The 13876-nt window shown below is 37.7% G+C and overlaps 1 protein-coding gene across 2 annotated transcripts in view; it reads left to right on the top strand.

The window, feature by feature from the left end:
• CERS6 (ceramide synthase 6) overlaps positions 1-13876 on the top strand; it is a 258769-nt gene that overhangs the window by 130656 nt on the left and 114237 nt on the right. For both annotated transcript variants that reach the window (XM_084251563.1, XM_084251564.1), the window contains exon 4: positions 611-668. In XM_084251563.1, coding sequence (XP_084107689.1) covers positions 611-668 — 58 coding nt within the window. The remainder of the gene's footprint in view (positions 1-610; positions 669-13876) is intronic.

Raw genomic sequence — 13876 nt, forward strand, 5'->3', positions numbered from 1 at the left:
AAATTGAAAGAACTTAAAGCTTTTCCTCACTAAGAAAGTGAAAGTCTAACAGCTGGATATATGGTTTGGAGTGGCATGAGGATGTCATTAACGGTTGTACACTGAATGGATGACATCGATGTTCTTTTAGCAACATCCACAAAGATGTAATAGATAGTTAAAAGATGAAGGAAAAGACCTTGCCTGATTTAAAAGCATTGAGGCTTTTATTTTTTAAACAACTATGAACTTCAGTTAAGAAAATTACTTCATATCTGTATCAGACAATTTAAAACTATTTTATACACCTTCAATTTTTGAAACTGTATCTCTTCATGAGTAAATAACAAGAAGAGATGCACATATTCGGGAAAGACAAGATGAACAAAGGGGCAAATACATTATTTAAATGGAAGAAATTGAAGTTATTATTGTCAATAATAATTATTAATATTTAAAATATTTGCAGTAAGTCATGCATGACTATCTATATTCAGTTAGTACTGATATTGCTTATTAACTGGTTGGGGTGGAGGTGGGGGATAAACTGATGGACTTTATTCATGTATTTCAGAATATGCTGAGAAATATAAAAATGAAATGTCATAGAATTTTTTTTAACCTTCTGCAGGTGGAGATTTTCATTTTCCCTTTATGTATTTACCTATGGAGTCCGGTTCCTGAAAAAGGTAGGCTCTGTCAAGTTACTTTATATAATTCTTATGTGATTGTAAACCTGTGTCTCATTTTTTATGTGTGACAGTAATAATAATTTAAACAATCATAAACAGGTTTCCTAAGAATTATTTGTGCCCTTTTTCCTGACTTAAAAAAATTTGTATTTTCTTTTTGGTAAATAATTTTTAGGCTTAAGCCTAAAATACTTTTAAAAATAATTTATTTTTCCCATGAGAGATGTTGTTAAGTCCTTTGCCAATCTTGTTAGTTATTTACTACTTTGTGGGCATTAGGAACCTTATAAAATCCCTCTGAGGTTTTGAAAGAAATTAGTTTTCATATCACATATCATTTAACCTGAAAAAAATCACTTTTTGCTATGTGTGTCATGATACTAGTCTTCACCAATAAAAATAATATGTTAATGTCTTGCATAGTTATTTACAGACAAAACCAATGGCTGGTGGAAAGTCCAGTTCCGTTCATAGTTTGTGTTTCCCCTTCTGTGGCTTTGTTATTCCCACATGTACTGAGGCACCTTTTTCTAGTAAAGTAATTCCTTGAGGCTGTCCTTTTCTTTTTCCTGGTTATTTTAATGCTTCATGACATTACTAATAATTTAGGCCACGTAAACTGAAGACTCATGAAGACTTATCTTCCACAGTGAGGCTTGTACCAACACCAGGAATTTGACAGAAAATGGGAAATTATTTTTTGAAATAGTTTAAGTGATACCTGTAAAATAATCTGGTACCTTTTATAGTGAACCTTTAAAAATATACCAGTTTTATCTTTATTAAGTGTAAATTTTTCCTCTTCAGTTGGGCATTGTGCCAAGTAGCATGCCTTGCTAGTAAATTTTCATGTAAGCATTGATGTGAAAGTTGCAAATCTGTTTTATTTTGCAGTCTAAGTTACAAAGTATTGTCTCCCTGTGGCAAATTCTATTATAAATAAGGTTGTTTCCCAGTATCACATATTCCTAGAAGAAAATACTATTTTTACTTGTCTTTTCCTTTAGTAACTTATTTTTCACTTAATAAGACTGCATAGCCCCAAAGTCATTTGGATAAATGTAAAAGGATGAAATTCACTTTGTAGGCTTTCTAAGTATGATGGGATTCTCAATGGGGGTAAATAAAAGTAGTAGAAAGTGCTTATTTTGAAACCCTATTCTACTAGTTTTCACATTTTTTTATTGAGGGGCAAAATGGAAAAAGTGGCTGAAGAACTTTTATCCTTTAAACCTTACTGTCTTGGAAGAGGAAGTAGCTTTGGGTGGAATTTCCACTGACATGGGAGAGGTGTGTTTCAAGGGAATATCAGTTGCTTACTAAAGTCAAGGTTTGGAATTTACATTGGGTTCTGCTGGTGAAGCGCTTTAATGGTGAGCTAGGGAAGATGGCAGAGCAGAAGTATGTTTTTTCCCTTTCCCTGGGATCTGCAGGCTACAGCCCCTTTTGGTTCCCATGCAACAAGCTGGGTCATCTGTCATCAGCACAGGAAGCACTTTGACACTTAGCTCTGCTTCCCTATGTCCCTAGACGCGCGGAATGAATGGCACAAGAATGGTTTTCAACCCCAGTCCTCGGCAGCTCTGTAGAAGGCCAGAAAGGACCTGTCACGGATTGTTTGCTTGGAAATTGGTTTTCCTTAAATGATACCAGTTCCCCTTCACTTGCCTCTAGCTGTTATAAAAGCTTAAAAAGTATGAAGAACTGGATGCTGTTGTTACTATTTGTAATTAGGGTTTCCCCCTTCAATAGTATCTTAGAAGCACTCAGTTGTGGATGAGCTGTAGAGCTCAGAGGCGTCATAATGTGGGATAGAAAAGGGGACATAGAACCCATGTGACCTAACTAGCTGGGGAAGACCTCAAGGCATCTTGTCCAGCTCTTTAAATTCACAGCTGAGGAAGCAGAAATCCAGAGAGCGTAGGTAGCTCATAGGTCACACACTTTGTTGATTAAAGATTGAATCTGAAACAAAATACTACTGTTTCTCAATAGCATTTTCTGCAGTTCAGCAGCCTGCCCTAGCCTTAGTATGATTTTCAATTACTTCTTCCTTTGGTTGAGTTAGCAAACTTGACTTAACATAATCATTGTTTCTATCTGTAAGACTTTAAATACTTACTCTAATGGTTACTTACTAAATGTATTTCTGTTAACTTTGTTGAAATAGACTCTGTATTTGCCTGTCTAGCCAAGAAGGAAAAAATTATTATGGCGAAAGCATGAGAAATAATCAAAACAAGGTAATTCAAATGTTCACAATACCCTAAATGTTTTAACATAAAATACCAGGGTAGTGGGCCAATTTAAAGAGGTCAGATACCTCAGCTGCTTCTTACTCCTAGCCACCAAAAATGTAAATTATTACATGGACTCTTAGAAAAATGCCTGGGTGGGCCTCCCCTGGTGGCGCAGGAGATTGAGCACAGCACTGTGAAGCTGTCTGCAGCCTCTGCAGCGCTGGTTCCATCCCGGCCAGCCAGTAAGGGTTGCACATAGCACAGCAGACCTCTCCTGTCACTCCCACTGCTACCCTCAGCAGTATATCTCGTCAGTCAGCCTGTTCTGTTCCCTACTCTGTCTCTGGTGAATCCTCTCACCCTCCCGTGCATCTGGCCTGTACCCCGGTTCTTGTATAAATCAATCAATCAATCAATCAATCTTTTAAAAAAGAAAAAGAAAAATGCCTGGGTGACTTGCATGGTCCAGTTTTCTTTGACCTTTAGGTCAAAAGAACCTGATACAGCTCATTCTTTAGGGTGGATTAAGTGACTTTAAATAACCTCTATCCTGAAATTATACCAAATACAAAGCAACATGTACCCCCAATAATGGATAGAGAATTAAAAAAAAAATAAAGTTAAATCATTTTTTTAAAATCATAAAATTTTAGATGTAAAAGTAATGTACATTTATCTGAACACCTAATGAGACTGTGAGGCATCAATCTCTAGTGTAAGAGTAACTTTGGTTTTCTGTGTATCTTTGAAATATTCAAGCTCATATACTAAATAATACTAAAATTTTATTAAATACTGTTAACTTTTCCAATTTGAACTGTCTTAATCCTATAGGGAGAATACATATTCCTCTGTATTTAGCAATCATTGTAGCATTTCAGTACATAAATATAACTTACGTGCCCTCGGTTTAAAATAGGTGTAAAAATAAGGTAGTTGAGAGTTTTTGAAGACATATAAACTAGATTTATGCCACTGCGTATTTGTACTTGATCTGGGCCCTCTGAGAAGGCATCAAGAAGGAGAAACCAAGAAGGGATTAAATGTGCAATAAATTGCTAAGTGGAAATGCCTGTTAGAAGATGGGGAGGGATACTGAAGAGGAGATTGGGAAAACCTTCAGACAACAATGTAAGTCTGACCCTGAGTACAGGAGAGAGGGAGGAAGGAACGGGAAGAAGATTGGGTAAAGCTCCAAGGCTATGGTGTTTTTGCAAGGCAAAATCAGTCAGGCTGTCAGGGAATCCTGGAACTATACAGCTAGCAGTGGAGACTTTTGCCTCCAGAAATGGGCTTGCCTTTGGTACTTCTGCTGTGCTTGGTCATTACAGAGAGCAGCCTATGGGCAGTGTGGCCTTCATGTAAATGCAGCTGTGGATTTTAGACCACAGCAGCTGGGCCCTGTGTCGGTTATAACCCAGCAAGCAGTCCAAGACATGAGAGACATAGTCTCATGGTTACCATGTGGGCTTTATTGTTTAAATACTCTGCTTTTCTGAAGAAAGGATATATCGTGGCATAAGACCCTCTGTGATATGGAAATTAAGTTTTTACATGCAGAGATCTAGAAGTACAGGGAAATATTCATCTACTGAACTTTTTTTTTTCATCGTATTTACTATATATGTGTTGAATTAATCTCCATTTTCTCGTGGCTCCTGTAGTTGGTGTATATCTTTGGAACAAAACACAGGCTGGCATCCCACTTGAGTTGTGTGAGGGTCCTGGGCAGTTAATTATCTCCTTCTTGGACTGTAAATTGTTTGGTCACCCAATGAATAGTTCTTTTTAAAAATGATGAGATAATTGACTATGTTTTCAGACACCCTGTGAAGCAGGTATGTATGTTTATTTCTATAAAGTCAAAAAAGTGTTTTCTGTAGTTTCATAATAAGAAAAGTCATTTATAGTGATGAGCATATGTTATGCATTAGACAGTGCATTAGTTTTCTTAGGTTAGAGTGATATTAACTCTGATTATCGAAGAAAACTCTATAAGGCATTGGCCTTGCAAACATGTTAGTGAACTATTAAGTAAAGTTATTTTAAGTTAGTCAAAGATATTTAAATAGTTGAAAGATAAGCCTATCTCAGTCATCTGTCCTTATAATTTCCAGACTCAAGTGACTCTTTGCTCCATAAATATGATTGGCAGAGACAAGTACTTCTATAAAAAAGAAAGAAAAATCAACAACCCTGAAAAAATTCAGATGCTCAGATCTTGACATGCAATGTAATTCTTAGATACAATTTCTTAGATCTTGAATGAAATCACATGTCAAGCCTTTAAAAAATAAAGTAAGCTAATTCTCATTTATGTTATTTTTTTAATTGATGGAGGAAGTTTATATTGAGTGGCATTCTTTGAATATTTGAGTATCTTCTCTTATTTATTTATTTATTTATTTATTTATTGTGGGAGCCTCGCAGGCGCCCGGGGAATGAACCAGCGCTGCAGAGGCTGCGGGCAGCCTCACAGCCCAGCGCTCAACTTCTGCGCCTCCAGGGGAGGCCCTTCTCTTATTTTAAAAGTTAAAGTGTCACTGGAGGATAATGTAGGTATATGTGCAACTTTGATCTTGCTATTTTTTTCCTTATGATTTACATGTATTTCCATGTTGACTATGGAATATTTTATATCACAATCCAAAATGCATGTACCTATCCCTAATCTCTATATCCCTAATATACCTATCCCTAATCTCTCTCTATATATATACCTATCCCTAATCTCTATATCAATCTCCGACCCATCATGAGACAAAAAACACAGGAGTTATTTTAGGAGTGACTAAAATATAAAAAATCATTAACCACGAGGGAACCACTAAGCCTGAGTAACTAAAAGCAATTGATTTGCTGACTGTTTGCAATTAATCTGTGGTAAGGTAAGGAACTTGACCTGAATATAGATCAATTCACTGCTTCTTTTTTGAGAAAGTCTACCTATGAAGAAAGTCAGGTGAACTAAACAATATGCTTAGTGATGTAGTTAATTTATATTCTTGTGAAACAGTAACACACATTTCAAGCACTGTCACCTGTCTGGACAGGACGCTGTGATGACCACTGCGCTGGGCTGTCATGGAGATAATAATGGTGGAAAGAAGCTATCTCTATGAGGGCAGGGGTTCCTCAGAAGAGGTTGGAGATATTAGAACCTTGAAGCTCTAGAAGGAGGGGAGGGGCCACGGAGCCAGATATCACCTCTAAAATTGTTTCTTCAGGAAACCAGCTAGTGTGTTGCAGGGACCACAGTGAAGCTATTCTAGAAATGAGGATAAAGTGCAACCAGCTGCTGCACTGGAATGCACTGCCACTGCTGGGGTAAAGATGCAGTGCTGGGGGCGGAAGACAGTGGCAAGAAGGAAAAAGTCTAACAGGAGCACATCCTGTCATCCTTTCCCAGCCTGCCATTCTCCCTCTCTCGCCTCTTAGAGGCTGAACTAAGAAAGGCAGAGCCCAGGGGTGTTGGCAGAGTCCCAGCTCTGAAGCTGAGAGACAGTGTCTTACTAATTCACCCAAACTGCCCATTGGACTGCTTTCTGCCATGTATACCGACAACTTCTTGTCATTTATTTCATGACATTTAAAAATGTATGCGAATTGCCACCTACATTGTTGATTTCATCACTGACTACAGGGTGAGAAGCACCCTGACTGGGCCTCTGAACATTTTGTCCATTTCCTGAGACTTTCTGCATCTGGCTGTCACCAACACACATACTCTTTGATTGTTCATTTGATGTCTTTCTCAGTGCACCACAAGCAAAGCCACAAAATGTGCCCCTCGTGGCATGCTTCAAGGCATTCTGTTTTGCTTTTTTATTGGTTAGCTGAGGTGCTTTCTGGAATGGAGACAGCATAGTCATCCTTTTGCCCATTTTGATAGTGAACATAAAATTAATCCAGCCATTAGAACATGTGCCCATTGACAGCTTTATTCTTTGTATTATGTTAAAAAAATTGAAATTGGTTGGAGTTTGTCACTTGGTTAAGGTGGCTGATATTGAGTTTTACCTAAAAAAATGGCCCCACCAAGTAGTTTTTTTTTTTTTTAAATACACATGACATAGAGTAAGAAGGGACTCTAAAGATCAGCTATCACAAATTTCTCATTTCAAAAAAGAAGAAACATTTCAGAAGAAATGTAATTGACTTGCCTGAGCCAAAAATAGAAGCCAGTTGCCTGTCTTTAACATTCTTGGTCAGTTTGAAATAAACAAAAACAACAAAACTTTTAAAACAAGTGTCAAAAATGTAACCTTCAAATAATTATTTATGTTAGTAAATTCAGTTTATTTATTTATAAATAAATGTTCACAGAAGTCAGATTGAGGTTTCAGTCTTGTCTCTGCCATTTATGTTTAATGGGACCTTTGCTCTTTGAAACCTCATTTTTCTCATCTGGTAAAATGAGACAGTGATGCTTGCCCGGGCTTCCTCAGCTTGTGTAGCAGTGCTGGAGAAAGTATAAAATACTTGGAAAATGTAAGACCTAACAACACTATTACAGATTGAGAGGTAGACTCTGTGGGGAAGGCTGAATGCTTATGTCTCCTGTATTCCCTTGACGTGAAACTTTTTAAAAATTAATTATTTTTATTTTTTACATCATTCTTCATTTTTAAACAATATTTGCTTCCCCCCCACCCCCTCAGATGTCTCCATAGAGTTTCCTTCACCAATGCACCTGTGCACCATCACCTCAGTCCCCTGTGCTCCTCCCTCCCTCCCTCTGATCCCTCTCCCTCCTCCTCCCCTGCAGGATGTCTCTGGTTTATAATTGTCTGCTTTTGCTTTGTTGTGTTTTGTTCTGTTATTTTTTCACACTGATGTCTTATTTGGTTCCCCTATATTCCTGCTAAAAGTGAAGCCATCCAGTATTTTTCTTTTTCCTTCTGACTTATTTCACTGAGCATAATTCCTTCTAGCTCCATCCACCTTGCTGTGAATGGCGTGAGTTTATCTTTTTTGATTGCTGAATAATATTCCACTGTGTTTATATATACCACATCTTCTTGATCCAGCCATCTATTTTTGGGCATTTGGGTTGTTTCCAGGTTTTACCTATTGTAAGTAGTGCTGCAATAAACATAGGGGTACAGGTGTTCTTTTGAATCAACATTTTTGTGTCTTTTGGGTAGATCCCTAGGAGTGGAATTGCTGGGTCATATGGTAGCTTCATTTTTAGTAGACTGCGGAACCTCCAGACACCTTTCCATTGTGGTTGGACCAGTTTGTATTCCCACCAGCAATGTAGGAGAGTTCCTTTTTTACCACATACTCGCCAACATTTGTTGTTGCTTGTTTTTTTGATATGTGCCATTCTTACTAGTGTAAGGTGGTTTTGATTTGCATTTCCCTGACTATAAGGGACGTTGAACATTTTTTCATATGCCTGTTTGTCATTTGCATTTCCTCTTTGGAGAATAGACATGAAACTTTTAAATATTGAGCTGCCCCTGCCTTCTACTCAAGTAAGATGCCTTGTATGACCATGCTTTGATGCTTACAAATAGGAAATGCTCTTTCTGGATGGAGATGATCTGAACTGACTGTGGAAAGTTGTCCTCAATGCTTCTCTTTATTTTTCTTTTCCCCTTCTATCCACACTTACGCTTTCTATCTTTTCTGATTTCCCTCATGATTGTTATCTGCCTTATAATGACTTGTGACTAGCATTCTTTCTGAGGAAAACATTCTGGGGCAAGTAAGAAGCTAAGATAATGTGATATATTGTGGGCCCTAAAGAAGGAATCAAAAGACCTGGGTTTCAGATAGAATCTGCCAGTAATAAGTTTGTGTGCTGTTGGTGGTAGGTGTAATGTGTAACAACACCTGAAGGGGGATCCTGTACCTCTAAAGCATAAAAAAAAAATTAATTGACAAGAAAAAACAAGTTTTGCACCCTTAATCAAGTCACTTAATCTCTCAGGTATTTAATAGCTACACCTCTAAAAGTGTAATGTGGACTAATACAACATTTTTTTAAAACTCATACTCCACCATTTAGTTTGGAATAATGGATAACTATAGCAGACTGCTATAACCTGTCAAGAAAGCACGATGGTGCAGAATAATGACCATAAATATGTTTATATACTGTGACCTGCAAGTCAACTTGTGTGAATTTAGCCAGAGAAAAGAATTATATAGAACCAAAAAATATGTATGTGTAAAGTACTTATTACAACTAAAATATATATATTTAAATATATATACACAGATGCACACATTATAGCAAATTTAAAACAGAACTTAAAGTAGTTTTAATGTCTACTATTAGAATTGTTTTGTCATCAAAATGACAATAGCATGCTACCATTTAAAAATAGTAACTATTATTTATAGTCCTAATAAAATGTTTCATGTAGAACTTTACATGAAAACAAGTAACAGACTCATTTGTACATCATTGACTCAGTAAGATCTACTGTACTGATCATGATTGACCAGTTAGTCAGAAAAAAAAAAAACTTTTTTTTTAAAGATTTATTTACTTTTATACAAGACTAGGGTACAGGCCAGACACGCGGGAGGGTGAGAAGATTCACCAGAGACAGAGCAGGGAACAGAACAGGTAGACTGAGGAAATACACTGCTGAGAGGAGCAGCAGGCACGACAGGAGAGGTCTGTGCGTCATGTGGGATTCTTGCTGGCCAGCACTGCAGAGGCTGTGGACAGCTTCACAGCGGTGCGCTCAACCTGCTGCGCCACTGGGGAGGTCCAAAAAGACTCTTTGTTGTAATTGTATTTATATTAAGACCACAGGGTTAAACTCAGTGATATATTTAAAAGGCCCAAATTAAGCACTGTACTTGCTTTATTTATCTAATTCCAGATGAAGTCCTAAGGCACAGCTGAGAATTTGTAGCTTGCTATATTCTTAGTGTTTTGGGATCTCATTAGAAATTGTCTCCTAATTTTAAAACTGGAAATAGAAGTCTCTTTATACAAACCAATATAATCGTGCAATGCAATTTTTTCTACTCTTTCTATGCTATTATGTATTTACTTTCTACAGTGTGATTTGTAAATCATTAATACACTATTCACAATAACAGAGCTGGTAACAACTTGGTATTTTCTTTAGCTCCGGGAATATTGTTTAGGTGAAGTTGCTTGCTGCCTGGAATAAATTAAAACTTGTTTGAATGATAAAGGTATTTCATCAGCACTGAGGTTATAGCTTATAGTTTAATGAGATGCAGTAGTTTAAATTGGTCATGTAAAATTTTCTCTTAAGAGTATCCAGAAACCTTTCTACCCTGGTTCTCTTTGCTTTGTGTTCAAATTTTTTCATAAGAGAATAGCATTTCCCACCAACAGCTTTCTCCAGGTGATAAGGGAGAAAGATTTCAGGACTTACAGGTAAAATTAAAATGGATTTTTGTGGGAGGAGAGGATACCCTTATGGCAACTTCTGTCTTGCTGAGTGATACTTGCTCTTGTGTAATTGTTTATACAAGGGTTTGTAGATTTGGTGCTTGATCAATCCTTGAATCTTACCTTTCAGCTCACTTAATAAGATAACAACATTGTAGAAACTCTAGAAGCAAAGAAAAAACTGAAATATTTCGAAATAACCAAAATAACACTCATTAAATATCACATTCATTAGTCGAGTGTCCTCTGAGGGCATAGAATTCTCGAAAGATTAGAGCTGACCTCCACTGTGGAAACATTGGTGCTCATTTTTATGCTGTAATAAAGCTAGTGCGCCAAGCTTCCTTTGACTGAAGGCAGTCTCTCATAACTGGATTGTATTAGTATTCCTTTGTGTTTCCATGGGGAATAGAAAACTAGTCACTCTCAGGCAATTTGGTATGAAATATTGATCTATGCATCAAAATCTGTACCTGCACACTCACTCTGCATTAGCTGAACTATCATCTGACACTTAAAAAAAAAAAAACAAAAAACACAACCCATTCACTGAATTCAATAAGGAAAGTGTTATTCTTAATAATTTGTTTTAGTAAAATTGGAGGCCTAATGGCTTTTGCATACAGTGGTCATCATAATAAAACATTTTCCTCATCAAACAATAATAATGAAACCAACCAGCTGCTTTTTGCTTAAAAACAACAGTTTTGTGGGAGAAGTAATGAGATGTTCCACTTCTGCTTGTGAAACGTGTATTCTGTCTCTGCAGGGAAGGCCCTGTCTGGTCTCTGTGTGTTTGGGGTAAGGGGGTAACGGTTCTTAGGAGCAGAGCAACAGGCACTCCCATCATGCCAGCTCATGCTGATTATACCAAGCATGGTTCTGACAAGCAGGTTCAGGAAGCATCTACAGACTGAATCAGTTACAGTCTGCTGTGGGTTGGTACAGATGGGTTGTGTCTTCTTTTGGCTTTGCCCCCTTCTCCTTTTTTGATGCACATGAGACTAAGTTTGTCTGATTGGGTCGACGGTTGCACTTTGCTCCTTGTTGAGGAGAGTTGATGTTTTTGTTGAGGATTTTTTGAGCAAAAATCTGATGATTCCAGTCATCTAGGAATGATTATTCCAGAGCACAGAGAAGATGACCATTTTGTCCTCATGGAATTTAGGCTTCCATAAATGAACAATGAAAGGATAAAATTTTTTTTTAGGCAAAATTAGTTTATAGTGATGAAACAGTGTGCATGTTGGGGCAGGGAGAGCGTGAGAAAGCCCACTGGAGTTCTAGAAATGTTCTGTATCTTGATCTGGGTGGTGGTGACATAGGTGTATTTGTATGTAGAAGAGCAATCTAGGTATATATGCTTGTGTAGATGTTCATTGAACTTTTATGCATTTAGAGTTGTATATTTTACCATATATAATTAAGTATATGTTATACTTCAAAATGAAAAATGAAACTTAATAATAGTTTGTAATTATCCTTTAGAGCAAGTGCTGCAGGTAGCTAAGTGGAAATGAGGGCACAAGGCATTTGGGGATCAAACATTGGAGGGGCATTCTGTTCATTCTTCAATTACTGATGGGAGTAATCTGTTCATTTGTTCATATTTTCATTTATTATCTGTTGAGTACATGCTTTGTGACAGAGATTATTTTAGCACCTTGGATAAAACAGCAAGAGAGCCTGAGTCCCTGACCTAATGTCATTATTGCTCCTCCCTTCTTGGGGATCATCAGTTGCATCTAACATCTACAAGAGTCAGTGGCAGATAAAGGAGAGGAAAAGCATGGTTTCTATCTTTAAGGATCATATACTCTGGCAGAAGAGTTAAAATTTGTCTATAGGGCCTCCCTGGTGGCGCAGTGGTTGAGCGCTGGGTTGCGAAGCTGCCCGCCGCCTCTGCAGCGCCGGTTAGATCCCCGGCTGCTCCCCGGCCACCAGAGGAGGGTCCCACATGGCGCGCAGACCTCTCCTGCCGCCCGCTGCCCCCCTCAGCAGTGTACTTCGGTCCTTCTGCCTGCTCTGCTCCCCGCTCTGGCTCTGGTGAATTCTCTCACCCTCCCGCGCTTCTGACTGTACCCAGTGCATGTATAAACAAAACAAACGAACAAACAAACAAATAAATAAATAAATAAAACATGCCTCTATTTAAAAAAAAAAATTTGTCTATAAATACTTATGATATGAGACTTGTAATAAATGACAGAAGTACAGGTTTCTGTCAAGCCTGGAGAAGGGATCCAACTAAGGGCGTTGAAGAAAACTATACAGAGTAATCAGTATTTTGTTTGAGCCCTAATGAGTAGGTTGGCATTGATGAGGGGTTAGTGAAAGCATTTTTAGGTGGAGAGTAGAGAGTGGGAAAACTGAAAAAATACAGGGTCTATTTGAGATAACATGAAGGAGGAATTAGGACATAAAACTTGAAATGTGTTTGGGAAGGACTTGACTGTCACATGAAAGTCACAACATTATTGCTGAAGAAGTTAGTTCCCCTGCATGTCCTTATTGTAAAGACACTTGGTGATTGTGTGGATGGGGCTTCTGTCCTCCTTGACTCCAGTCCACAATCTCACATCTTCTCCTTGGCTCTCCCTCTTTCCCTTGTCTTCTTTCTCCCTCCCCAACTTCCTCCATATGTCCACAGTGGTGAATGAGTGACCCTGGAAAGTAAAGAAAACGATAGAGTTACCCCCACCCTCCTGGCCCCATCCATGTATGAATCATTGAGAAATTATATCCTTAATCCTCACCAGCATCACAAACACCAGGCATTGGCAAGATTATTGTAGCCCTGTGCAAGCAGCCTGATAACTACCTCCTTCCCCAGTGGTCACACTGCACCATTCGCTGCCCCAGGTGCCTCATTCTCAAATTCCAGGTAGGTATCATACCTATCAGAGTGTCATCTTTTAGACGATTCTTTCAATTGACTTTAATCAGTTTAACTTTTTTCTTATTAATTTATTTTTGATTTTTAGCTAATTTTGATTGAAGTATAAGTTACATACAGAAAAAATTCTGTACCTATTTAGTGTATGTATCCTGACATGCAAGTATGTATCTGTCATCATATACGGTGTTCTAAACTTACCACCTCTGGAAGTTTCCTCCTTCCCTCTTTTTTTTTTTTTTTTGGATACAAATATTTCACATAAGATTTACTCTCTTAATAAACTGTTAAGTGTAAAATGCAATATTATTAACTATATGCACAGTTCTGTACAGTAGATATCTAGGGCTTATTCATTTTGCATAAGTAAAACTATATATCTGTTTGATAACACCTCTCCAATTCCCTCTCTCCCCAGCCCCTGCTCCCTGCTTCTATGAATTTGACTCTTAGATTCCTGAAGAAGTGGCTTTGTGTAGGATTTGTTCTTTTGAGTCTGACTAATTTCATTTAACATGTCTTAAGAAATCATTGCCAAGGCCAATGTCAAGAAGATTTTCCCGTAGATTTTCTTCTAGGATTTTTCAGTTTCTTTTAAACATGAGACAGTTTCAGGTTTTAAATTTAACGCTTTAATTGATTTTGAGTTCATTTTTGTGTAGCATAAGATAAGGGTCCA

The sequence above is a fragment of the Talpa europaea genome, assembly GCF_964194135.1.
Source record: "Talpa europaea genome assembly, chromosome: 1".
NCBI lineage: Eukaryota > Metazoa > Chordata > Mammalia > Eulipotyphla > Talpidae > Talpa > Talpa europaea.